The following is a 24,396-nucleotide window of genomic DNA, read 5'->3' as shown; positions in this document are numbered from 1 at the left end:
TCTTCAAGCGTTAGCTTTTGGAGTCCTGTGAGCTTTGAAAGCAGTTTGATAACTCTGTGCGTCCCCTGGTATCCCGAATTATTGATGCAAATCATGGGCGGGTTAAGGTACGAGAGAATCCCCATGATAGCAGAAGTGCCCGAGTTATATATGGTAGCATACCCTTCTGTGATATTCTCGAGGATTTTTTCAACCTTTTCTGAGTTTGGGTGTGATCCTTTGGAGTACTTGAAGTTCTCGAGTACGTATGGTTTGCGCGAGAGCTGGTTCTGCAGTGGGTTTTGAATGGTTGGATAATATGGCAGCTTTTCTGGTTCTGGAGGAGGAACCGAAGAGGGTGACTGGAGATCAACAGTTTCGATGTGGTCTGCGTGAGGTGACACTTGTTCCAGCCCAGGTATGCTATTAATGAAGTTCGTTAAGTGGTCATCCGAGTGAATCAATCTGGTGTTGAAACCCACGAATTGGGTATTAAATATTTCCTCGTAGTTGAGGTCCAGAGAGGTACTGTCGCCGTACGTTTCAGGAGGCTGTGGCTGCCACTCGCGCAGCCGACGGCCATTGAATATGCGATTGCGTTTCTTGAATGCATGCAGCCAGCCTTTACTCAATTTGAAGCTTTTTGTAGGGTAGCCAAGCTGCTCCATATATTTCAGGAACAAATTAGTGATTTGCATATCCGTTATTGTTTCGTTTTCTGCGAAATAGCGGTCGATCTCTTCTTCGACAGCCTTTGTGACGTCCGGATACTTTAATCGTGGCTTGCGCTTGTATGTCTCCAGTGTGGGATTGCTGCTGAGCTGGGCCCTCAGAGCTGGTTCTTTCAGAACCCAACTAGAGAGAGTTGCCTGGGATATGCCAAACTGGCCGAGTTTCCGGAAATGTTCGATTGTTTCCCTTTGCGACCTGGACGGCGACCGGTGAAGATAATCCAGGACCTGGATTTTTTGCCTCAAGGTGGCCCGCGGCAACCTATCAGTCATGATAGCTGAACAGCGAAGATCTATTTATGCAGCCCAGAGTGGATATGAGCATAATTTTTTCATCAATTCAGCCGAGTCGTGCGTGTGCTTGGCGAGCAAAATTACATCTCTACCTTTTTTTCGAAAAGAGACAACAAAGCGTACTTCAGTTCGCAACAGCTATTTGTTTTGGCATTGGAAACCAGCCGTCGCATCCGAACCAGCATAAGCGCGTCACCCACAAAACAAAAATATGTCATCGGGACTTCAAAGACGTCGGGGAAAACAGTCATCCACAATTGAGGAAAGCTCAGCAGCTCTTGAAGACGCAGGAGAACATAAGATCGCCTACGACCCAAATGACATCTCGGAGTCGTCCAAGGGAAATCAGGTGCCTGTGTTGACCTTGATGGAGGAAGTTCTGCTCATTGGGCTCAAGGATAAGGAAGGATATCTCTCCTTTTGGAATGACAACATCTCCTATGCTTTGCGGGGCTTAATAATCCTGGAGCTGGCCTTCCGAGGAAAGATTAGAATTGTGAACGATCCGGCAAGAAAGAGGTACGAGTTCCCAGACCGTCTGATCGAGTGCTGCGATGGTTCGATGACCGGAGAAACGCTTCTGGACGAAGCACTCAAACTGATCAAGAACGATTCCCAGCATATGAGCGTTTCAAACTGGATCGACCTGTTGTCTGGAGAAACATGGAACTTGATGAAGATCAACTACCAGCTCAAACAAGTGAGAGAGAGGCTGGCTAAAGGCCTGGTGGACAAAGGCGTTCTCAAGACCGAGAGAAAGAATTTCCTTCTGTTCGATATGGCCACGCATCCTATCCAGGACTTTACGCCAAAGAGAAACATCAAATCCCGAATTCTCGCTATGCTTACAAACAGAAACTTTATCATAGAATACGACGAGAAATACTTCCCACAAACCGTCAAATACAAATATCTCCGGACAGTTTGTCTGGTAGCGGGCTGTTTTGCCGCCAATGTTCTGGAGAATATCCTAATGGACCTCAATTTCGAAAGCCGCGATAATGCCTTTATCCGGGCGGACGAGATACTGAGCCAGTTCAGCGAGTACCCGTTTGTCAATAAACCGTCCTCAATTGGCGTGGGCATGAACCTTTTCTCTGAGATAGAGAGGGAGATCGAAGCCGACAAACCAGGAGACCTTGTTTTGGAAGTTGTGGCTGCCGTGGTCAGCGTCTTCAGCAAGATGGACTCCATAATCTAATGTGTTGATGGAATATGTAATAGATTAGGTAGCCAAATTTTTTCGTCGACTAAAAGATAAACTATCGATGGAGTACTTAGTGATCGTTTACGATAAACCGGGAACTGTAAGTGGATCGAGACTGCTATGACTAACGCCAGAGCCGTGCAGGCGTTAGAGAAGACCACTTGAAGGGAATCCCAGCAGCTTTCAACAAGGGAGTCACCAATTGCGGGGCTATCTACAAGGACGATGCCAGGACCGAGTTTGCAGGATCGTCCTTCAACATCGTGGCCAATTCCAGAGAGGAGATCATTGAGTTCCTGAAGACCGACCCTTACTACAAGGCAGGCATCTGGGACGTGGACAACGCGTTGATCTATCCATACGGGTGTGCTGGACGACTTGCTAAAGATGTCATTCAGCCATGAGGACCGTCGTGGTACATGGGGTACGCAATACAGACTTACAACCGATGATATTTTCAAAATATCATCTCTGTATATTGCTGGTATGTATTGTTTAGTAGCCCACACCGATCAAGTAGTCGGCCAATTGCTCAACAATCTTGGCTGCCTCGCCAGGCTGGACGCCTGCTGGGTAGTGAGCGATCAGAATGGCCTGCTTGGTCTGCACACACAAAACGCCCTCGGCATCGTGTTTACCGTAGATAGACCGTGGATCGGCACGAATGCAAACGTATTTCTGGCCCTGGATGTGCAAACCGGATGCGTACAGCTGGGAAGGGTTGGAGAATCCGCGAACAATCTCCTGAACCTCATTTGGCTGCAATTGGAAGTTGTTGGTGGTGGCCCACAGAGAGGAACCGTCAGCTGCGTAGATGGAAGCCTTGTCCAATTTTCCGGTGGCGACGAGATTGTCGGTGTATGCTGAGAGTTAGTGTTTCAGATTTAGCGATTCTGGCGCACTGCAACTTACCGTTCCAAGACATGGCTAGAAATTCAGATCTGTTCTTTTTCGCAATGCCTGTTTTATTTATGTGAAACTTTAGACACGCATAGTTACCCGGATGACATGGTTCCCTACACGTCGTATATTAATGTACACTAGTCCTCGTCCTCTTCGTCGTCAAGCACCACACGGCGCTTCTTCCGCACGACAGCACCTTCGTCATCTTCCTCTTCCTCAACCTCCTGTGATTTCTCCCTGTACATAGCTTCTCCGGCACGCTTGACGCTTCTCAGCTTCTCAGCAGCTTTATCGAGTTCGTCGTCATCCAGACCTGAATCTTGCTCGTTGTCGCTGACAACAAAGTTGTCCTTATCATTGTACTCGCCGTCATCCTGCTCATCCTCGTCCTCGGCAGCGTCAATCGAATGTGCCAGACTTGTTGTTCTGGACTCGCGCTCCTGTCGTTCTTCCTCCAATGCCAGCTTGGCAAGCTGCTTCCGTCTAGCCTTCTCGATTTCTCTCTGGGCCCTTTCCATCTCTTTTGCCTTGAGCTCTGGATCCTCGGTGGTGACTATGGTATTGATCTTTTTCGACTTTTTCAGGCGTAGATTGGACTGAAGCGTGTTGGCCAGAATTTTGTGTGCTCTGGAGCTGGTCGAGGAAGGAAGAACCTGGATGCTCTTCTTGAGTTCTGTCACCGGGAGATACAGCTCACCGCTCTCTGCCACCAGAATTTCGTCCTCGTTGTTGTTGAGCTTGATATTGAAGAACTCGTCTCCAATCTTCAGCGACATCGATCCGTCCTCCCACTCGACGATCGAGGCATTGGACTGTTTGTAAAGCTCGTCCGACGACGTCTTTGCATAACGCCATCTGATAGTATTCTGCACTTCCAGTTTTTTGAACTCTAACGAATCTTGCAATTCCTTGTTTGTGCTGTCTTTGACAGAGTCTTTCAAGAACTCGTTAAGGTTAGATTCAAACGTGGTCGGAGTAAACGGTTCGGGGTCCACAAAGAGGTAGCGCGGCAGAGTGAACACCATTGCGTCTCCAGTAGGAACATGCGATCGCGGATGTCTAGGAATGGATATCTCTGCACGCGTTGGTTCCTTCACCTCCAACTCCTTTTCGTCGTCATCGTCGTCGTCGGCACTATTCTGCACGTCCTCGTTCTCCTCATCTGAAACGTGAACAGCCGTTTCATCTACCACTTCTTCATCGCTGGCCTCTCCAAACAAATCATCGACCTGCTCTTCGCCAGTCTTCTCGGGTTCCTCGCTGCTCATCAACAAACAAGATTAATTTTCATTTTCTTGATGAAAATCCAGCTTGGTTATGTGCCCACAAAAATTACCCCATTTTCTTATAGCTTGCTTTAAGGATGCTCTCAACGGTCCGTTCTGCCAAGGCAAGAACCTTTCAAAGGAGCTCAAAAAACTCCATTCTGCTGCTTCGTCGTTACAGCTCTCATCAAAATGACCACGGACACTCGCAGGAACACCACGACCATGACGACCACCACGAGCTACCCCTCAGCGAGGAGGAGCCGATTGTGAATAGATCAACAATCGCCGGAGCAGCCGCCATTGCACTTGGATTTGGGTACTACTATGCCAATGATAATTACAAGAAGAATCACGACGGCAAGTCTCTGGTGTCGGCATTTCACTCACCCAACGTCTGGGGGCAGCTGGAGGAGAATTTTTTGGCCTATCGAGCACGGGTCGAAAAACAAAGAGACATAACTGAACTTCTCACAATGCCACAAAGAAGAGACCATAGAGCCTCGTTCATTGACAATGACGGCATTCCTGGTAGAATTTTCAGCCAAAACGCAAACTGCGAATTCAATGTGATTCGGGACTTTTCTGCGCTCCCTGAAAGAAGAAAGCCCGGGTGATAGGGCTCATCTCACTAGATCCTTTCTATATAGGTTCTACCGCGACTACATATTATTTATTGGTGTCTGCCTTATTTATGAATGATACATACAAAAACTTAGTTTATTTATTACTTCAAGTCTACCGTCGCGTCGAAAAACTTCGTGTTGTTTACTTTCTCTTATGGCTGTGGGGGCTTCTAGATCAGAGCTTCTGGAGTGGATCAATACCACGTATCAGCTCAAGTACACCAAGATCGAGCAGTGCGGGAATGGAGCCGTGTACTGCCAGATTTTTGACTCCATTTTCGGGGATTTGCCGATGGGAAAAGTCAACTTTAATCCCACCTCAGATTACCAGACCCTGACCAACTACAAAATTCTGCAGAGTGGCTTCTCGAGGCACAAGATTACCAGAGAGGTTCCGGTTGAACGGCTGATGAAATGTCGCCTCCAGGATAATCTGGAATTTCTACAGTGGATGAGCAGACTGTGGTCAGAAAATAAGCTCGACGATTACGATCCATCAGCACGCAGGAAGACTCCGGTGCCTCCATCGACTGGAGGAACGTCATCTGGCAGCCGCCGGGTATTTTCCAGCTCGTCAGCAAACGGTAGCCGCATAGGCAGCAGAAGAACGTCTCTCACTGGATCTGCGCAAAAAGTCAGAGATCCCTTGCATCCGAAGCCACCGTTGAGCTATTCCGGCTCCCGTGTATCTTCCGGACATGGCCCTGGCATTCCATCTGGCGTTCAAGAAGAACTGAAGAACCTGAGAGCCCAGGCGGAAGAATTAAAACTGGTCCAGGAGAGCTTGGAGACAGAAAGAAACTTCTACTTCAATAAACTACGAGACATCGAAATCCTCACACAGAACCTCAACGAAAAGCTGCAAAGCTCTGAGCCTGTCGACGTTAGCATGGAGCAGCTAATCTCCCACATCCAGGAGATCTTGTATAGCACTACCGAGGGTTTCCAAATTCCTAGCGAAGACCAAATTGATGGCATAGGGAAGGAAAACGATATCAAGATGGTCGACGAGGAGACCTTCTAATACGCTACCTATCCGTCCACGCTTGATTTAATATACTCATATTCTTATGTTTAGGTAGTTAGTTACCCGGGCTTTTGATAGCTTCATCAAAAATATAGTGGCAATTAGTTCAAGTTTTAGATATGTTTTTGAGGGGCTCGATAGCACGTTTACGGCCTGAACAGGCCAAAGTGCGTTTTCAGCGGCCTTCAAGAATTGCTCCTCTTCTAATACGTTCATTCTCGTCTGGGCAGCAAATCCGGTTCAAGCAAACATTTTTCAACCCGAACGAAGAACCAGACAAGAATAAGGACAACAAGAAGAAAAAGAAGAAGGGACCTGATCCCAGCAACCAGCCACAGGACTTCCTCAAGAACACTAAATGGACGAACTGGATCTTTCCTGGCCTGGTTATCTCCCTGTTTTTGAATAGCTACTCCGGTGGAGAAAGTAATCAAATGACATTCCAAGACTTCAAAGTCAACTACCTCGAAAAGGGACTGGTCAAATGTATTACGGTGATAAACAATTCCTTTGTGGAGGCTGAGCTAGTCACTCAGCACCCTAGGATAGTTGGATTTACCATAGGTTCGGTTGAGTTTTTCGAGAAGGAGTTAGACGAAATACAAGATAAGCTCGGCATTCCAAACAACGAACGTATTCCAGTGTCGTACATTCGTCGCTCTAGCATTTTCTCCTACATTATGCCGTTTGTGCCGACTTTGATCTTGATTGGTGGTACTTACTACCTTGCTAGGCAGTTACAAAAGCGAGCACCAAATGGTAAAGGTGGCGGGCCTTTGAACAACATCATGGGCATAGGAAAATCCAAAGCTAGATTGTTCAACCAGGAAACAGATATTACCGTCAAGTTTAAAGACGTTGCCGGATGTGATGAAGCAAAGGAAGAGATAATGGAATTTGTCACTTTTCTTAAAGAGCCCAAAAAGTACGAGAAGCTGGGTGCCAAAATTCCAAAGGGCGCCATTCTATCTGGGCCCCCAGGTACTGGAAAAACTCTGCTGGCTAAAGCCACAGCGGGAGAGGCTGGTGTTCCATTTCTCTCGGTTTCCGGTTCCGAATTTGTCGAGATGTACGTCGGTGTTGGTGCTTCCAGAGTTCGCGATCTGTTTTCTACAGCCAGAAAGCTAGCTCCTTGTATCATATTTGTGGATGAGATTGATGCCATCGGTAAGTCAAGAGAAAGTGGACCAATGGGTGCAAATGACGAAAAAGAAGCGACGTTGAATCAACTCCTAGTCGAAATGGATGGTTTTGAGGATACTGACCACATTGTTGTTCTTGCTGGTACTAACAGGGCCGATATATTGGACAAAGCTTTGACTAGACCAGGCAGATTTGATAGACATATCAGCATTGATAGACCAGACATCGAGGGAAGAAAGGCAATTTACAAGGTTCACTTGAAGCCGCTCAAGCTTGAGCATCCTGTCACGGACGAATTTGCGGGAAGACTGGCTGCTTTGACTCCAGGATTCTCGGGAGCCGACATTTCGAATTGTTGTAACGAGGCTGCATTAATTGCAGCAAGAGAGGACGCTGACGTGGTCAAGCTGGTTCATTTCGAAAAGGCAATTGAGAGAGTGATTGCAGGTCTTGAGAGAAAAAGCAGAGTGTTGTCACCAGAAGAGAAAAAAACAGTTGCCTACCATGAAGCAGGTCACGCCATATGTGGATGGTATTTGCAGTATGCTGACCCGTTGCTTAAGGTTTCTATTATTCCTCGTGGTCAGGGAGCTCTTGGATATGCGCAATATCTTCCTGGTGACGAGTATCTCATTTCCCAAGAGCAGTTCGAGCACAGAATGATCATGGCACTTGGCGGACGAGTGTCAGAGGAGCTCAATTTTGATGACATTACCACTGGTGCTGCTGACGATTTCAAGAAAGTTACCCAGATGGCAAACATGATGATTCTTCGTTTGGGAATGTCGAAAAAATTAGGCACGATCACTTTTGAAACGAACAGTCAACAACCACGGGTTCACAAACTTTTCAGTGAAGAGACTTTTGAGCTCATCGATAACGAAGTCAAGAGAGTTATAAATGAGGCTTACGAAAAGTGCAGGAAGCTTCTGACTGAAAAAATAGATGAAGTAGAGAAAGTGGCCCAGGAGTTGCTCGCCAAAGAAGTGCTGACTAGAGACGATATGATCCGACTTTTGGGGCCTCGCCCATTCGAGGAAAAGAATGATGCTTTCAAGAAGTACCTGTTGCCTCCCAATGAGCAGCAGAATCGTCCCGAGGAAGGTGCTCAAGCAGCATGACTTGTACATAATGATGTTGATACACGAATATCCTAGAGATTGGGTATGAAAAGTCATTTCGATTTACGTGGAACGTAAAGACGAAGTAGATCAAGGCAATTATTCTGCTTAACTAAAACCTAGTTGATTTTAGTATATCATAGATAGAAGTTATTACGTAATCATACAGAAACTCGCTTTTGTATATCAAAAAATGATTGTTTGTTTATGATTAATGACGCGATGAGCTCGCGTGTTAATAGTGGAGGATCAATTACGTCAGGCTCTTCAACCGAGATCTCGCGAATTGAAGCAGACAAGGAAAACATACAGCCTCTAAAGCAAGGCCGTTCTGCTAATAATTTGGTAAAAGCCTTGTCTCTGAACAAGGAGACACGCAAGGAAGTGCTTGCTAGAGAAAGAGACCAATTTGAAGCTTCATTAGATCCTGCTCGACTTGAAGACCTAGATGATCCATTGGAACCTTATTTGAAATACTTGGACTGGATCCACACTCATTATCCTTCTGGGGCTAGCACAGAATCAGGACTAATTCAGCTGCTCGAGAGAATAACACATGATTTCAGAGATGACGAATACTACAAAAACGAAGTGCGCTACTTCAAAGTTTGGCTGGAATATGTGAAGTTCAGCGATAATCCTCGAGACATATTCCAATATCTTTACAAGAAAAAGATTGGTCTATCTCTTTCGCTGTTGTATGAAAGCTTTGCAAATTTCATGGAGTTGGAACAGGATTTCTTGAAAGCTGAGGAGCTGTACCAAGCAGGCATTAGTGCAAAAGCCAGGCCACTTAATAGGCTGATCCGTGCATACGAAAATTTCAAGATCAGAAGAGCCCAGTGCTCGCGTGTGCAAAAAAGGCAGGGTTTAGGAGTTTTGCATAATCCATCCGGCGGGGGCTTGCAAGTAGTGACGAAACCAGGGCCTTCTCGCAGCTCTAAAGCTTTTGCTGTATTTAATGACGCAGAGTCGAAACCTTCATCAGCCACTGAAGGGATATGGCAGCACCTTGATACGATAGACAATTCGAAGAAGGAGAATGTGATACGTCCAACATCGTGGTCAGGGGAAAAGCTGATACAACAAAGGGCCCCTAGAGCGAAAGAGCCTACTTTTGAGGTTTTTAAGGACAACGAATTGCACTTTCCTGTCTGCAAAATTATACACAACCCAGGAAAACGCATTGAGAAGTTTGATTTCAATTTTGACCTCTTATATCCTGATGGTGAGGATGAGAGAAGTCTTATGGAGGTGTTACTTCTCAGCCGTGGAGTATACTATTTAGCAAAAAAGCGAAAATCCGAACACAGCTCAGGAACTCCGTCTAAGAAGCTCACACTTTCAACGGATGCTGAAAATGAGACCAAATTGCTTAACTCGCCAACGCTAACATTTTATTCACGCCAGTCCATGAAAGAGGTTCTCCAGATGCTCAACCAGCCGTTGAAAGAAACTACAGTCCACGATGAAGAACCTCCCTTGGACGAAGGGTTAAGCGATTTTATCACGGAAACCATCACCAACCATACACCTGCCACGCCAATAAAAACGACAAACGAGGATACTGGTGTAATGAGCTCTCCGTTCTTGGAAGAGCCGCTTCACTCCGATCCTGGGAAAGGGGACGTTCTGATTAACCCGTTCGATCACAATCTGCAAAAAAATCTATTATACAAGCAATCGTCGCATCTCTCAAGTTATGATAACTACCACCATTCGACTGCCAAGCGTGAAAAATACAATAGTTTAAGAAGTTTGCTTAAGCCACGTGCTGCTCCAATAATGGGTAGTCGTCAGTTAATGATTGAATTTGAGAGCGAAACGTTTTGTTTCACCAAACAGCTAGGGAATCCAGATAAAGCAGCTACGTATTTGAGCGAGAAATCAGATGGAACCGCTTCAGCAATAAAGGTTTATTCACCTCCAGTGGAATGGGAGTACTATATACTCAAACAACTGGAAGTTAGAACGCCAGGAAACTTCATTAAAGTTATTGATTTCTATAAGTTCGAGGACGAGTCGTACCTCATATTGCCATACTTGAAACACGGGACCCTCTGGGATCTCATCCAGCTGACATCACAGTCAAAATCAATCAAATTGGAAGAATCGATGGTTATCTACCTTACGGCACAATTGTTAAAGCAAACCTCTCTTCTGCATTCAATAAGAATAGTTCACGCCAACCTCAAGGCAGAAAATTGTATTTTAGATCTGTCTCCAAGCACGAAGCCTAGCTACCATGACTTGAAACTTATTGATTTTCAAAACTCAGTCGACCTATCCCTGTTTCCAGACAATGTTCGTTTCTCTGCTCAGTTGCCAAGTGGTACCTGTCCTTCAGATGAAGTATGGAATTCCTGGAGGCACGAACCTGATTACTATGGATTGGCGAACATCGTCCATATGCTATTATTTGGCAGAGAGTTGGGAGGCCTGAGAACTAGTTCAAATATGAAAATCCGTGAAAACATGCCCAGCTACTGGCAGAAAGAATTATGGAGTGAGCTTTTCAAAGTTTTGCTAAACGCGCCAAATCTCGATTGCGAGCAAGGCGTTCCTCTTAGATTGCTTGCAAGCAAATTCGAGAATTGGGTGAACCTCAACTGGTCATCCTGTGGTCTCTCCAAACAACTGGCAAAGATCACAGATTTTATGGACGACCAGAGGAAAAGGAATAAAATATAATGCATTATGAACGTCTAAGTAAACTTTTGATGCGCTGAACGCGTTGTTTAATTGTGAATCTTAATCTGGTGACCCTGCTTTCCTTCGCCCTCGACTCGGCTTCTTCCTCTGTCACTGTTTGCTTTGTCAAGAGATTGAAAATGGAACCAAAAGCCAACGACATCACTGTAGAGGTTAGAATAATGACATTGTATGGCATCGAAAAGTCGGGCGTCGGAAGAGTTAGTAGTGCTGTTGTAGTTCTCATTTCGTAGACTACTTTATGCGAGTCGCGATCGAGGACAGAAATCACAGCCGGTTCAATCTCGAAACCGTGATTTGCGTCCGGTGGGTATTCGGCATACAATAGCATGGCCTTATCAAACTCGAGGGAAAGTTTGATCTTTGTGTGCGCAGGGATGCTGACGAGCAATTCCAAGTGAGACGGCTTTTGTCTGTCAATTGCTGGATTATATATTATGCCTTTGACGTATTGGTCAAACTGTGGATCCGATACAATGTGTGTAATCGTTGAATTAATGGTTAAAGTCAGGGTGTGGAGATAAATGCGGACAAACCATGGTATCGATTCGAAAATAACGATGTCCGAGTCTTGATCGGTAGGATTTTTCACATCTATTCTGAACCCGCCAGAATCCTGCGAGTAGCCAGAGAGAGATCTGGAAGCAAAGATTGGAGGACTTTTCAAAGGCTTGATCCTTTTTGTGTCTTTTACTTTGAACAGCACATTGTACTCATTTGTATCTTCGATCACAAAGCAGGTCTTTTCTCCCTCCAAAGTTGGTGTTGTCTGGATGTCAGTCTGAACTTCCATGCTCCAAGAATCCAAATTGAGATCCGCACAAACTTTAGTTGGCCGTGACGCAAGCAATGCACCACCTTGGATTTTCTTGCCGAAGAGGTCGGTCAACGAGAACTCCAGCTGTGAGATATCATCCAGAGGAAAACAATGGAATGCGTCGAACGGTTTTGTCGGGTCGCATTTCAATTCCGAGCCAGGGGTAGGTTTGGGGATAGGCATTCTGTTACGCTCCAACGTCATCGGTACATCCAATATCAAGTTGATGAATTGTTCCATTTCGTAATGACATTTTGTTCCTGAGCAGTGGGTAGTGACATCAATCGACATAGAGGACCACTGCGAGTTAAAAACTTTGTGACCGGTGAGCAATGATGAGATTCCTGCTTTGCCTTTCGTTGGCAGGAGTTTTAAAAAGGGCGTCAGATTTTCAGTGCAAACAGGTTCTCTGGGTAAAGCGCTTCTCAGGAGAAAAAGATCATTTTTCAAGGACAGACCTTGGTCCAACACAGGAGCTGCTGGCTGGAATACCGTCGCTGGATAGGTTGTCGATGAAGAGTCGATGAAATTCAGGGAGGCGCAAAAAAGACCCGACAGCGAGTTAACCAGTTTGATCCAGTCTTTGAAGACAGACTCTTCGTTCTGGCCTTCAAGAAGCGCCCACAATTCAACACCTGTCCCCCCACTGTGTTTTCCTTTCAACGGGAGTTCCCCATAAACTTCAGGATCGTACCATCCCTGACTAAACCGAAGATGTAGTTCCCTTGTATTTGTTTCCCGGAGAATAGGCCCCAAAAGCTTGGAAAATGTAGAATAATGGAACGTTTTGTCATCCGGCTCGTACAACTCAAACTCTGTTGAATTGATCCTGAAATTAAACGACGCAAGCAGGTTGTTGCGTTCAAGAGGCTTGAATTCTAGTGATTCTTCAAAAGGGTACTGCACAGATGCTCTACAAAGTGCGCAGAGCAACAGAACAGGTAGAAGGAACTCTTTCATCCTATAATTTGAAGAAAAAAAACGGGCCCTTTGTTTTTTATTGTTTGTTAATTTTTAAGTAAGATCCAAAACAAACGCGTATGTTTGATACAACAACCGTTCAACGCCGAGGGCTGTTTGGCAAAGTGTACAATAGCATTTTTGGACCGTCGCCCAGTCCACTGAACACCCAAACTCCAATTGAGGATCATGACCCTGTGACCGAGTACAACACCTCTTTGAATAGTGAGGGACGATATTTAAGCCGAGACGACGACCTAGCCATTGATGACGAATTGGATGATACCAGAAGCCGCCGAAGCTCTGAGATTGCGCCTCCTATGACACCGTCACGTTTGGATGACGACTGGAAGATCAACGACACTTTAGAAAGAATAAGGATGAGCCGCGAACGATGGCAGCGGAACGACCATGTTCCTGGCGAGTTTCCTGAGCCTGCTCCAGAACACGTTCAAGGTGGACTTGCGGAGCACATAGAACGGAACAATCAAATCATCAGCAAATTGATGAGCGACTTTGATTTGGTCGCGGAAAATGTTGAGTTGCAGCAGCTCCGGACAGAAAATGCAGAGCTAGCTCAAAAATACAAGGCTTTACGCGAGGAGTTCAAACGCGAGCTCGACGCCAACAAGGAAATATTCGACGGGTACTACGATCTTTACACTAAATACAACAAAATAAAGACTGAGCTCTCCAAGCTGAAGAAAGATGCTAGTGATCGGATCGGCGATCTGGAGCTCGAAAACCAGAGACTCAAGGTGGAAGCGCGTTCCAGACGGGTCACATCAGACGATCAGAACCTTTACTACAAAAGCCAGTACGAAGAGATTAAAAAGGAGCTGCAAAAAAAGATCCAAGACGAGAAGGCCAGTCAGCAGCGAATACGAGATCTGGAACTGCAACTACATGAGCGATCTCTGGCTAAGGCTAGGGGTGTGTCTTCGAACACGCTGGACCAAGACTCCATCCAGCTGCTACACAAATTATATGCCGATAAGGAGGTTCCCAATACCAGCATCGACTCTTGGATTAGCAAACCGCGTATCAAGCACGCAATCTAGCTGACTTCATAGGTTGCGATAATATTTTGCACTTGTATTATCAAAGGCCTAACTTAAATGTCGGAGACCAGCGAAATATCGAAGTATCGAAGCATTGAGCCTTTGGAATACAGTCCGCTCAATGATACGGGGCACTTAGATACAGATGCAAATATATGCTTCACGGAAACGCTCCCCGTGAGCATTAATGTCCACAATCTCCGAATATCAGCTCCCAAGGGTCCTAGCAAGATATGTGGTCGAAACGCGAAAAAAGACGTCGCTGAGTCGATAAGGGAAAAATATACTACATCCCATGTCATTTCAAATTCCAGAGAATACCCTCGCTTCCATAATTGGAAGGTCTGGTTCGGGTAAAACGACTCTTCTGAACAGGCTTGCGGGTAAACAAATTACGAGATCATCACTAATTTAGGACGGGTGAGTGACTTATAATAGCGCCCCAGACCTCGAAAATTAGACACACCTATGCGATTCAGCAGGATATTCTCATTCCTAATCTGACCTGTTTTGAGACCCTCATGTTCGCAGCTGAGCTCAAACTGCCTAAGCTTACCTCAAAAACCGCTCGTAGAAGATTGTGAACGAAATTATCATGACACTCTGGGCTAAGGAATGCTGTGACATCCTTGTAGGAGATCGCGTAAACAAGGGGCTTAGTGGGGGGTGAAAAAGGACGACTCAGCGTTGCTATCCAGCTGGTTTCCAATCCATAGTTATTACTTTTAGACGAATCCACTACGGGTCTCGACAGCTACAATGCGTGCCTGCTCTGTGAGTCACTGAAACGGCTCACCAAAAGACTGCGATCTGCCATCGTTTAATTCCTTTGGCTCTCTTAAGAGTCAAGATTGTGAAGTTCTCAGTGATGCGTAGTGGTCAAAGCTCGTCGTAACTCTTTCGCATGGCTTTCGGGTTGCCAAACACCTCGTGTCGAAGAAATCGGAACTCTTCTAGCTTCGGGTCTTTGGCCGCTTTCAGCGCCTCCATCTGCAGGTTCAGCCACTCCAAAAATTCGGATCTGGCTTTGAAAAGCTTCCTGTTGTTTAGCTTCAATTTTTTCAGTTCATCCAAAAGTGTCAATGTTCCGTCGTCGAGGGCCTTTTCACCGATCAGTGTAAGCTGTGCAATATTGGCAAACTGACGATCATTATCTTCGTCCGCAACGTCTCCTGTGATGTCACTTATGATGTGCATGAGTCGCTGCTTGGTGGCTTGATTTTCGAGCTGGGGATACAAAATCAACAGTTTTTTCTTGATAGATTCGAATCTGTCCATAAACCATCCGCTATTCAATAAGGACCCGAGTATCCCGAGTCTTCGCCTCAAAAGCACGTCATTTTCAATTTTTGCAGTAAGATGGTCGACAAAATCCATGGGATCAGAGAAATACTGTAGGAACTTTCGCTGTGCTTCTGCGTTATTTCTTAAGGAGGAAGCCAATATTATAGTAGCTCGCTCCCTGATTTCATCGCGATCGTCATCGTTGAGATCTTTCGGTCCTTCTTCGTCATACAGGCCTGATAATCGGATCAATGGCTGTATATATTGCATGGTGTCAACGCCGTAGTCGGAATCGGAGCTCATCTCAGAAATAAATTCCAATTTTCTGAGTAGGGTAGCTGGATCGCCAACTCCGTGATCCACAAACTTGGACACGTGACGTAGAGCTTCAGACAAGTCTTGTTCTTCATCGAATTCCATGATGTCTTCTGAAACAATCACAGCGCCGTTCTCGTGTGGCTTGTTATTATCGGAAAGTTTAGCCTCTCGTTCAAGTGTGTCTATATTCAAGCGAATATCTAGCCCGCCCGGAATAATCTGTCCCTCTTTGACGGTCTTCCAATCGGTAGAAGGTTCAAAAAGCTCAGGATAGCAATTCAAAGGGTTCGGGTCGGGGCAAATCAGCTTAGCAAACGAGATTCCACCGAACAGAAGCAAACAAAGCATATACCTGCCAAAAAATAAATACCAAAAATAAAACTCTAGGAATGCGATTTTTGTGCACATAAACCATATACAAGAGAAAATACTGTGCTTTAGAGCTGGAAAGTATTCCAGATGGAACTATCAATATTCCTGAAGAGATCATCAATGTTCAGATCAGAGCCCAGAAATTCGAGACCAGTTCCCGGAGGGGTGTCTGTATTAGTCATGTCTTGATCCGGTCTCAGCACCTGTCGAAACTCTGTAATGAGAGGGTTCTCCTCAATATAAGGATGTAATCTGTTAGTGATTATCCTTCCAATCCAGCCAGAGTCAATTTCGCCAATAGCATCTGTTGCCTTATCTGCATGATTTGCAAAGGAAGAGCCCAGACAGGCGTCCTCACACTCGTATCTCTTGGCGAGTAGTTCTGCCAGATGCTCGAAATCGCTCTTCTTCCACCTAAGCATGATGTTGACATTTAGGTTCTCGTGCTCCTCCGTTGGCTCCTTCGCTGTGTTGAAAAGCGAGTCCACCATTGCAGGGTAGACCCTTGCGTAAACGAAAGAATGGATCTTGCAGGCAAACCAGGCACTGAAATGGGTTGCTGCCAGTTTTCCCTGGATCTGCAGTGCCTCGCCCACCAAGTTTTCGACCGTTTCTAGTATTTTATTGCAAGCAGCCACCAGTTCTGTCTCGGTGTTTCCCTGGATCAACTTTGTATAAATGACATGCTTCATGCGCAACAAAAGCATGAAATACAGACACCGCGTTCTGCCCACAGATTGCATCATAGTATGGGCCACTAAATGCTCATTTCCATGACCAAAATAATCACCAAGGCGGAACATTGAACTGCGTCCAAAGATCAAGATAGACATCAGGGAACGTATGCTTTTTATCAAAAAATGCTTTGATTTCGAAATATCGTTTTTCAGCTCGTACTGCAGAAACAGATGGTAGTAAAGAAACACCAACATGTGCTTTATCTCAAGATATTGGATGCATCCGCTGATTCGCTGAATTTGAGTAATTTTTCCCTCTGCGCCCAGGGTGTTCGGATCCAGAAACATAACTATATCACCGGTCATATTTTCCTGGTATGTTTCCAAATCTCTTATCCGTTCAAGCAGACAGGATGTCTTAACTGAACCGCTGAGGTCTGTGACCGTCTCCATGAGTGCGGCAACTAGCCTATTAAGTTTTGCGCGACTTTGAAGCACAGCAATAGAGCCGCGCTCCACGCTCTCGTTTCTGCAATTCGCGTTCGTTTCTCCAAGGAAGACTGGCATTTTGGTGTTATATTTGTGGATCCTTGGTGCAAAACTCTCTTTCTGGAAAGACCATCCAGAGTCAACTGTCCAAACACCAAGCCATAATTTTCTCCTGAGGTTGACTTGCTTTGGTGTAAGAGAACTGGTTACAGTTGTTGGGTCCCTGTTCAGTCCCAAAATGTCAGACATTCGAACGACCAATCCAGCAAATGACTCCATATCTGAGTGTTCTCCCTCCATTGGCGAGTGCTTAAATGCAATTCTGGAATACAGTAGGTTTTGTAAAGTTGCCAAGGCAGGCATATGGGCTCTTCCACTCCATTTGCTGCAACAAGAGGCTGCAGTAAGAAGACGGCTGTTCAGTGGATGCTCCACAAGGTATTTTAGGTTCTCGTCGGTCTCAGTTTCGCTAATGGGTTCCATGTTGATAGTGTATAACGTAAGCTGGCCGAGATGGATCAGATAGAAAAGCGTAGAGAGCAGGACCAACTTGGTTCGAAAAATGCCAATAATATTGATCTGCTCGTCCTCCATGCTGCGCTCGCCAATGACCTCATATATAGAGGAGGTGAACTGTTCTTCGTCAAGAAATGGATAATGGGGGTACCAGTACTCGAAAAAGCGATCAAGCAGTAGCCATGTAGACTTTTTAGTGGGCATGACACTTTGCAAATAGCCTCCCAGACCATCTCTGCGCCCATCCGTGTCAATGACAGCGTCCTCAGTTGGCACCTCTGTCTCCTTATGCAATGTCCATGGCATCTGGTGCAACAGTTTTTGCTTAAAGACCTCACTCACCTTCGAGTCTTTTTCATTGGCGTACCACGGATTTTTCTGATTGAGAAACTCCGTGCGCGCCTTCTCGGTCTTCTTCATGTCGCCCATGTATTTCTTGGAGAGGCGTGTAAGTGGATCTCTCGACAACAGCATTCGCGGAGAAAATATATCGTTGTCGAACATAAGTCTGCCCTCCGCGCCAAGATCGCTATGTGTATTTTTGAAAGATATCACATCTTCCTCTGTCTCAGATTCTGCTGGAGTCTCCAGTGAAGTCGACGAGCTCAGTTTCCGTTCCAACTCTGACAAATGTCGCTTCATTTGTTCAAGCTCGCTAAGTAGATCCTTTGGCTCAGGAGCCGGATGTGGGACGCAATTGCTGACAAACATGTCAGGAATCTGCTCGGGAACCAGAACCGGACCATAAGTCCAGTCTGGCTCGATGTACTGGCACTCATTAGCCAAGCCCCGTTTTATACACACCTGTGATGGTTAATGACATGCAATGGTCTAAAACTTACCATACAAGCGGGTTTCCCACGATCGCATTTGACTTTACGTTTGCGACAGCTCACACAGGCAGATCTGATTCGAGTCCGCTTGCGCACCGGCTCGTTTACACCATTCATGATAAAGTACTAGTATCGCAAAATATAATGAAGTGGCCTGCACAGCCTGAATTCTATGCATTACAAATCGATGAGATTGACAGGTTCCTGGACTTTAGGTTTCTCGGGCTCCTGTTTCGGGACCTCCGCATACGAGCCCATGGGAGATATTTGATCGGGCACAGCAGGCGATGCTGGGTAAAACTGGGAAGGAGATGACGGAACAGGCTGCTGGGAAACAGCGTTCAAGCGCGGCAGCGGAGCATACTGGACGTTGTAGGGCCCCGAGTGTTGCTGAGAGACAGCATCAGAAACCTGAGGAACAGCATCTTGCGACACTGCTGGCGGAGGCGGAGGTGCATAGTATGTCTGCTGAGGGTACTGCCGGTACATTTGCTGTGATTGGGCAAGTCTGAGCTGCAGTATTTCATCGTAGATTTTGGTGACCGCAAAGGTTTTCGAGTACAAGTCCTGATATTTTTCCATATTTGCGACTTCCTTCTTTAGCTGGAACTCAATCTTGGGTTTGATTTGGTTTATGCTAACAAACAAATGCTTTAAGGCCTGATCGTTGGCGATGTTTAGTTTCTTCTCCACAGGAGCGGTTTTCAGGTTCTGCACAAGCTGGGCGAATAGGACAATGTTCTGATCTTCAGTGCCAGTGATGCTATTGTAGTCAATCTGCGATGCCGGCTGAGGAGAGAAGGTTTGCGGCGGTGGTTGCGAAGCCGTGGGCGCAGGGCTGTAGCTTGGCGTGTACAAAGAGTTTCCGGTCTGGCTCTCAGGAAGCAAGTTGGAGTACAGTCCACTGGGTTGAGGTGCTAATTCTGGCTGTGACACGGATGGAGATTTTGCTGCCTCCTGTTTCTGAAAATCGGCAAGACTGGCCGCAATGGCAGCCTTCATTTCCTCGTCTTCTTCCTCTGCCGGAGCAGCTTGAGGCGCTGGTTTAGGCAAAACAGAGGCGTCCATCGGAACACCAGACTCTTTCAAGGAGAGCTCAATTGCGCGCTTCAGGTCTTCGTCTTCGTCCCCGGCAGGCGTATCTTTCTTGGTTCTCTTTTTAGATTGTTTTGATTTGCCCTTGTGCTCCTGGTAGCATGTATCACAGACTCGAACTGGTATAGTTATTCCGAGTTCTGGAAGTTCACAAGTGTTTGAAGAATGTGTTCCGCAGAAGACTCCGCCGCACGAACGACAGTGATGCTTTCGGTTCAAAAAGGTAAAAAGCGTGGAACACAACATACAAGCATCAGAATCTTCCCACTCCGGAGCAACCTTGGACTCTATCAGTGTACTCTCTATAGCGTCTGTGATCATCGGAAACTGATATCCCTCTTTCTGGAGTTTATTGTATACTTGATTGACGTAGCCCAGTTTCGGGTTGGTGCTGAACATGATCGACCACGACTGTATCAACTGTAACAAATATTCCTTCACCGTATGATTCAGATTCTTATCATTAAGCGTGGAAACTATTGGGTCTATGAACTCCTTTGATGAAATATCAGACAGAAAGTGTTCTCCACCGTTTTTGATGCAGAAATCAATAAGCTTCAGCGCGGATTTTTGAAGATTCGGGTTCTTGGTGCTCATAAAGCGCCTCTTGAGAGCACGCATTGCATCTTTGGATGTCACTTGCTTTGAACGGATCAAGTCACTGATTTCAAGCGCACCGGCAAGATCTATCTCGCCGTTGGGAATGGACTCCGAAGCCGCTTCGCTAATTTTGTCCTCGATCGACACATTACTATTAGTTCGCCCAAACCAGGCCATTCTTGCTTTGTGCTTGGTGAGTGCTCAGAATTGCTTGCGATCCTTAGAGATAAATACCAAGTGCGGTGCAAATTCACTTTATCAGTTGTGGCAAAATTAAATTTACCTTTTCTATCTATTCACGAAAGAATCCGGCGCGCCGATCGACGTGCACATCAAATCGAATCTCTTCACCCACTTGTCACCGAAATGGCAGGACTCAGCATGTTATAGTCCACAAAGCTACTGGTGCTCTTTGCTGGTTTCAACGAGTTTCCTGATTCCTGAGCCATTCCGTCCTCAATGGACATTTTGATTATAGACTCCCAGTCGCTTGTAATCACGAAGTAGCTCTGACACACGGAAACGAAAAATAACGCAATCACCATGCCGATCCAAAGACCAAACAGCTCGAGCCTGAACTTAAAGGCCAGCAGAAATGCCACAGGAAGGGCAACACAGTAGTAGCTGAATAAATTCAGCCAACCCCCGATGTACTGTCTCCCTTGACCTCTGAGTATACCAGCAGTCACGCAAGAAACGACGTCATTTACCTGATATATGGCACCAACCATGAGCACCCGTCCTGCTAACTGTATGACTTTTGGATCCTCAGAAAATAACGAGGCGATGCTATAGCGGAAGGTGGCCAATATAGACGCATTAAAGACCCCAAAAATAGCAGCAACAAAGAACGCCGCTCTCGTGACCTTCTTGGCAGCATCCTTCGATGCAGATCCAATAAACCATGCAACTCTTGTTGATGCTGCAACAGAGATCGCAAAGGGAATTTGGTATATTGTCACGCAAGTAGTCGAAACCACAGACTGGGCCGCTAGAGAAGCGGTACCAAACCGTGACGAGGCCACAGACAGAATCTCAAATGCGAGCCACTCAGCTTCAATCATTAAAACGCTCGGCGCAGCCAGAGTAATTGCTCTTTTCCAATTGGTGAATACTTTGGTCGACAGACGGCAGAAGCATTGTCTTCCTTGAATGAAGTAGGCATAGTACAGTAGCATAAGCGCCATCAGCCAGTTTGTGATCACGACTGCAGTAGGTGCTCCAATAAAGCCTATTCCGATGTGGCTATCATGAACTAGCACAAAATTTAATAGCAGATTCAAGGGAGCACAAATCACCAGCACTAGGGTGGACGCTTGAAATGCACCCTGGGCCTGCAGGAACTGCTTCAGCACCTCAAAGGTCATGAATCCAGGGACTCCGTATATGAGTATTCTCAAGTAATGGGTTGCCAGCTTACATAGCTCGTCGTCAGGGACTATAGCCCGCAGTAAAGGGTAAGAACCCCAGTACCAGAAGATAAAGATGGGAACAAACATCACCCATAGCATCATATAGCAGCGCAAGGCATTCAAGCCAACAGCCTCGTAGTCTTTCCTGCCGAAAGCTTGAGGACACAGGGTGGATAAAGATGAGGCAATTCCTTGGATAATACCGTAAGATGAGATGTTGGCCAACAGGTTTGAAAGCGAAACGGCCGCCAGCTCCTGAGAACCAAGACTTCCGGCACTAAAAACAGATGCCACCGTCAATGAGTACTGTAGCAAAAACGTTGCGATCAATGGAATGGAGCTTTTGATTAAAAGCTCGATTTCGGTTTTCATTGTAGTTTCCACCTCTCGAAGCGAGCCATCATCGTCAGCTTTTATTGGAGTAGAACCGTTGGCATTAAGGTGTAACGAAAGCAAAGACACTCTTCGGTTTTGGATGTACGAATCTTGAGTGACTGACCCATAATCGCGAGTCGTATCTGAATTCAAAAATGACGTAGACTCGTGTTCGCTAGAAGAAGATAGCGACTCACTACGTTTCCTCCACAGAACCCGACTACCCATTTGAGTGATTGATCCTCTGCGTGTCCCCCCATTTGGTAGGTTTGAGGATGAGACGCTGTCGAGCACCTCGTGGAAACTCATCAAATCGGCTATTTCGTTGTCAATTTTATTTTTTGATGGCTTATCAACGTGCATCAACCTCTGGATGAAAAATAGGATGATGTGATGGACTGCGATTTAGCTACTTTTTGCATAATTATGAAATTGACTCCGATATGCTATTTATTGATGGCCCTTCGTAATGACCTGACTCTAGAGCATCATGATCTATGGCTTTGCATAGCGACGGTTCCAGCTGCTCGACTCAAGAAAACATTGATCTCTTCCTCCGATTCACTGCGACTTTTTCTGCTTTCTGGGGCAACATGCAATGGCGTAAGTTGTAGGCTCTCCAAAAGTGATTCTATTGGCTCAGAGGCCCTAGTCTTGGTGGGGGTTCGTTGTCTCTTCTTGAAAAATTCTCGAATACTCAGCCTTCTGGAGCTGTTGGGGGTATCCAAATCAGATGAACATATCGTACCGTTGGAGTATTCTCCTGTTCTGCTTTGTGTTCCATCACGATTTTCCTCCGACTCCATGAAAGCCTGCGCAATAGCAGAGTGTGTATCGGTGTGCGCACTGGGCATTGAGGGAGGATCGTCCTTATTCTTCGATCTGATAAATCCTAGCAGTCCTCCATGGAACCAGGACGCTTGGCGCTGTCTCTTGATAATCTCTCTTTTTTTCTGCTTCAAGCTTCTTATTTGCTGATCGAGTTCGTCAACATCCTTTTCCTGCACGTCGCTTGTAATGCAGTTCTTATTTGTCTCTGTTGCTTCTTTCGTGCCGGAGAGCGTCTTCAGGTGGTTGAAAATATCTGAGACATCATTTACGGAGTTCTGATCTGAAGCCCCGCCAAGATCAGTTATCAGTTCCTTTGACATTTCTTGCTCTTTTCGACTTTCTTGGCTCAATTCTTTATTGGAATCACACACGCTATCTAAAGTGCGATCGGCATCTTCTGGCGTTGAATGCTCAGGTTCGAAACATAGAATTTCCAAGTCTGAAGGCTCTGTTCGAAATTGCTCTAGCTCTTTGCTCGTTGGTCTCTGGAATAAATCGTTGTTTAGCAATTTTGATCGGACTGGAGAATCCCTGTAACTGCGATTTGTGTGTGCAGCGAGAACATGAGTAGAAGCAGATTTCTGAATGCTCCCTAACGAATTACTTCTTACCGATACCTCGTCCTTAAAAGAAACCGTTTTTTGACCCAGTTGCTCCTCGCTCACCAGTCTGCTTGGTTTCATGATCGACTTCAGCATTGAACTATGTAAATTACTCTCGGGACCACCCGAGTTGTGCGGCTCAAGTTGCTCTTTGTCATCGTGCACAAAAGATAGAGGGATGTTTGTGACTTTCGGAATCTGGAGAACAGGATTGGTATTAAGTTGTAACGTTCCCCAAACATTTAGGAGTTTAGGCTTGGGAGCATGGTTCTTGCTGAGCCTCAAGCTACCGTTTCTCCGCCTTCGTCTTTTTGAAACTGCCGATACACTGTTGGAAATCGAATGATCGTCCGTGTCATCCAATCCCAAGGATGACGTTGCCATCATTAGGGATAAAAATCTATTTAGGCTCCTTATTTTTCACTTGGCGCGAAAGAAAATGGGCAGAGGTCGATCGACTAAGGCAGATCGTCTCTACGGTCCAGCTACATGAGAGTCATAAAATGGTACTACTAGGTGATCTAGGACGGTGAGATTTACGTGCCTTGTTTTGAAACCAATATAAGTCGCAAATTCAGCTGAATGTCAATCCAGGGACTCGAACCTCGAACAAAAAGGTAGGCACCCTTACCCTCTTAATTACCTAGATGAATTTTTTTTTCTTTCAAATTCTTTCTAGAAGGCCGGGTAACATATTGGACACCACGCTTCAGCTGTCTGATAGAAGCTGCCTCGACAGCTTCAACTTGTCGTAGGTGTCTCTAATGTAGTCATAAGCCTCTGTGCTGAGTTTTGCCGCCGAAATCTTCGTTCCAAAGCTGGATAGCCCGCTAAGGTATTCTTCATGTGCGTAATTTTTGGCACGCAGACGACTCGAAGTTTGGCAATAAAAAATTTTTTTTCACTATATAAAGAGGAGACATTTCCGCATGAGAATTTTTCTGATCTTTTAATTAATACATTCGTAATGGGAAAAGAAAAGACTCACGTTAACGTCGTTGTTATTGGTCACGTCGACTCTGGTAAATCTACCACTACCGGCCACTTGATCTACAAGTGTGGTGGTATTGACAAGAGAACCATCGAGAAGTTTGAAAAGGAAGCTGCCGAGCTTGGTAAGGGTTCCTTCAAGTACGCTTGGGTTTT

The 24,396-nt window shown here is 45.8% G+C and overlaps 17 protein-coding genes across 17 annotated transcripts; 8 read left to right on the top strand and 9 right to left on the bottom strand.

Moving 5' to 3' along the window:
• Nucleotides 1-3: 3 nt before the first annotated feature.
• Nucleotides 4-983, bottom strand: KL911_005204 (uncharacterized protein; the record flags this gene model as incomplete). Its single annotated transcript, XM_043200581.1, has 2 exons — nucleotides 4-25; nucleotides 163-983. 2 exons carry the CDS (start codon nucleotides 981-983, stop codon nucleotides 4-6), a joined length of 843 nt encoding a protein of 280 aa, XP_043051990.1.
• Nucleotides 984-1,215: 232 nt separating this feature from the next.
• Nucleotides 1,216-2,205, top strand: KL911_005203 (uncharacterized protein; the record flags this gene model as incomplete). The annotated part of the gene is made up of 1 exon (XM_043200580.1): nucleotides 1,216-2,205. One exon carries the CDS (start codon nucleotides 1,216-1,218, stop codon nucleotides 2,203-2,205), a length of 990 nt encoding a protein of 329 aa, XP_043051989.1.
• A 67-nt stretch (nucleotides 2,206-2,272) lies between these two features.
• Nucleotides 2,273-2,615, top strand: KL911_005202 (uncharacterized protein; the record flags this gene model as incomplete). The annotated part of the gene is made up of 2 exons (XM_043200579.1): nucleotides 2,273-2,277; nucleotides 2,348-2,615. 2 exons carry the CDS (start codon nucleotides 2,273-2,275, stop codon nucleotides 2,613-2,615), a joined length of 273 nt encoding a protein of 90 aa, XP_043051988.1.
• A 91-nt stretch (nucleotides 2,616-2,706) lies between these two features.
• Nucleotides 2,707-3,204, bottom strand: KL911_005201 (uncharacterized protein; the record flags this gene model as incomplete). Its single annotated transcript, XM_043200578.1, has 2 exons — nucleotides 2,707-3,074; nucleotides 3,201-3,204. 2 exons carry the CDS (start codon nucleotides 3,202-3,204, stop codon nucleotides 2,707-2,709), a joined length of 372 nt encoding a protein of 123 aa, XP_043051987.1.
• A 47-nt stretch (nucleotides 3,205-3,251) lies between these two features.
• Nucleotides 3,252-4,382, bottom strand: KL911_005200 (uncharacterized protein; the record flags this gene model as incomplete). The annotated part of the gene is made up of 1 exon (XM_043200577.1): nucleotides 3,252-4,382. One exon carries the CDS (start codon nucleotides 4,380-4,382, stop codon nucleotides 3,252-3,254), a length of 1,131 nt encoding a protein of 376 aa, XP_043051986.1.
• Nucleotides 4,383-4,477: 95 nt separating this feature from the next.
• Nucleotides 4,478-4,996, top strand: KL911_005199 (uncharacterized protein; the record flags this gene model as incomplete). The annotated part of the gene is made up of 1 exon (XM_043200574.1): nucleotides 4,478-4,996. The coding sequence occupies one exon, from the start codon at nucleotides 4,478-4,480 to the stop codon at nucleotides 4,994-4,996; it is 519 nt and encodes a 172-aa protein (XP_043051985.1).
• Nucleotides 4,997-5,159: 163 nt separating this feature from the next.
• KL911_005198 (uncharacterized protein) lies at nucleotides 5,160-6,029 on the top strand (the record flags this gene model as incomplete). Its single annotated transcript, XM_043200573.1, has 1 exon — nucleotides 5,160-6,029. The coding sequence occupies one exon, from the start codon at nucleotides 5,160-5,162 to the stop codon at nucleotides 6,027-6,029; it is 870 nt and encodes a 289-aa protein (XP_043051984.1).
• A 122-nt stretch (nucleotides 6,030-6,151) lies between these two features.
• On the top strand, nucleotides 6,152-8,296 carry KL911_005197 (uncharacterized protein; the record flags this gene model as incomplete). Its single annotated transcript, XM_043200572.1, has 1 exon — nucleotides 6,152-8,296. The coding sequence occupies one exon, from the start codon at nucleotides 6,152-6,154 to the stop codon at nucleotides 8,294-8,296; it is 2,145 nt and encodes a 714-aa protein (XP_043051983.1).
• A 222-nt stretch (nucleotides 8,297-8,518) lies between these two features.
• On the top strand, nucleotides 8,519-10,987 carry KL911_005196 (uncharacterized protein; the record flags this gene model as incomplete). Its single annotated transcript, XM_043200571.1, has 1 exon — nucleotides 8,519-10,987. The coding sequence occupies one exon, from the start codon at nucleotides 8,519-8,521 to the stop codon at nucleotides 10,985-10,987; it is 2,469 nt and encodes an 822-aa protein (XP_043051982.1).
• A 4-nt stretch (nucleotides 10,988-10,991) lies between these two features.
• Nucleotides 10,992-12,785, bottom strand: KL911_005195 (uncharacterized protein; the record flags this gene model as incomplete). The annotated part of the gene is made up of 1 exon (XM_043200570.1): nucleotides 10,992-12,785. One exon carries the CDS (start codon nucleotides 12,783-12,785, stop codon nucleotides 10,992-10,994), a length of 1,794 nt encoding a protein of 597 aa, XP_043051981.1.
• Nucleotides 12,786-12,865: 80 nt separating this feature from the next.
• On the top strand, nucleotides 12,866-13,846 carry KL911_005194 (uncharacterized protein; the record flags this gene model as incomplete). Its single annotated transcript, XM_043200569.1, has 1 exon — nucleotides 12,866-13,846. The coding sequence occupies one exon, from the start codon at nucleotides 12,866-12,868 to the stop codon at nucleotides 13,844-13,846; it is 981 nt and encodes a 326-aa protein (XP_043051980.1).
• An 879-nt stretch (nucleotides 13,847-14,725) lies between these two features.
• Nucleotides 14,726-15,796, bottom strand: KL911_005193 (uncharacterized protein; the record flags this gene model as incomplete). The annotated part of the gene is made up of 1 exon (XM_043200568.1): nucleotides 14,726-15,796. The coding sequence occupies one exon, from the start codon at nucleotides 15,794-15,796 to the stop codon at nucleotides 14,726-14,728; it is 1,071 nt and encodes a 356-aa protein (XP_043051979.1).
• An 89-nt stretch (nucleotides 15,797-15,885) lies between these two features.
• KL911_005192 (uncharacterized protein) lies at nucleotides 15,886-18,213 on the bottom strand (the record flags this gene model as incomplete). The annotated part of the gene is made up of 1 exon (XM_043200567.1): nucleotides 15,886-18,213. The coding sequence occupies one exon, from the start codon at nucleotides 18,211-18,213 to the stop codon at nucleotides 15,886-15,888; it is 2,328 nt and encodes a 775-aa protein (XP_043051978.1).
• A 299-nt stretch (nucleotides 18,214-18,512) lies between these two features.
• On the bottom strand, nucleotides 18,513-20,207 carry KL911_005191 (uncharacterized protein; the record flags this gene model as incomplete). Its single annotated transcript, XM_043200566.1, has 1 exon — nucleotides 18,513-20,207. One exon carries the CDS (start codon nucleotides 20,205-20,207, stop codon nucleotides 18,513-18,515), a length of 1,695 nt encoding a protein of 564 aa, XP_043051977.1.
• A 170-nt stretch (nucleotides 20,208-20,377) lies between these two features.
• Nucleotides 20,378-22,180, bottom strand: KL911_005190 (uncharacterized protein; the record flags this gene model as incomplete). The annotated part of the gene is made up of 1 exon (XM_043200565.1): nucleotides 20,378-22,180. The coding sequence occupies one exon, from the start codon at nucleotides 22,178-22,180 to the stop codon at nucleotides 20,378-20,380; it is 1,803 nt and encodes a 600-aa protein (XP_043051976.1).
• A 125-nt stretch (nucleotides 22,181-22,305) lies between these two features.
• KL911_005189 (uncharacterized protein) lies at nucleotides 22,306-23,637 on the bottom strand (the record flags this gene model as incomplete). The annotated part of the gene is made up of 1 exon (XM_043200563.1): nucleotides 22,306-23,637. One exon carries the CDS (start codon nucleotides 23,635-23,637, stop codon nucleotides 22,306-22,308), a length of 1,332 nt encoding a protein of 443 aa, XP_043051975.1.
• A 580-nt stretch (nucleotides 23,638-24,217) lies between these two features.
• Nucleotides 24,218-24,396, top strand: KL911_005188 (uncharacterized protein; the record flags this gene model as incomplete). Its single annotated transcript, XM_043200562.1, has 1 exon — nucleotides 24,218-24,396. A coding segment is annotated over one exon (179 nt), but the record flags the coding sequence as incomplete, so codon positions are not given.

The sequence above is a fragment of the Ogataea haglerorum genome, assembly GCF_019207285.1.
Source record: "Ogataea haglerorum isolate 81-453-3 chromosome Unknown 81-453-3_NODE_20_length_135169_cov_94.441210, whole genome shotgun sequence".
Taxonomy (NCBI): domain Eukaryota; kingdom Fungi; phylum Ascomycota; class Pichiomycetes; order Pichiales; family Pichiaceae; genus Ogataea; species Ogataea haglerorum.
Note: the sequence above shows the minus strand (reverse complement) of the source record. Positions and strands in the feature narration are given on the sequence as shown.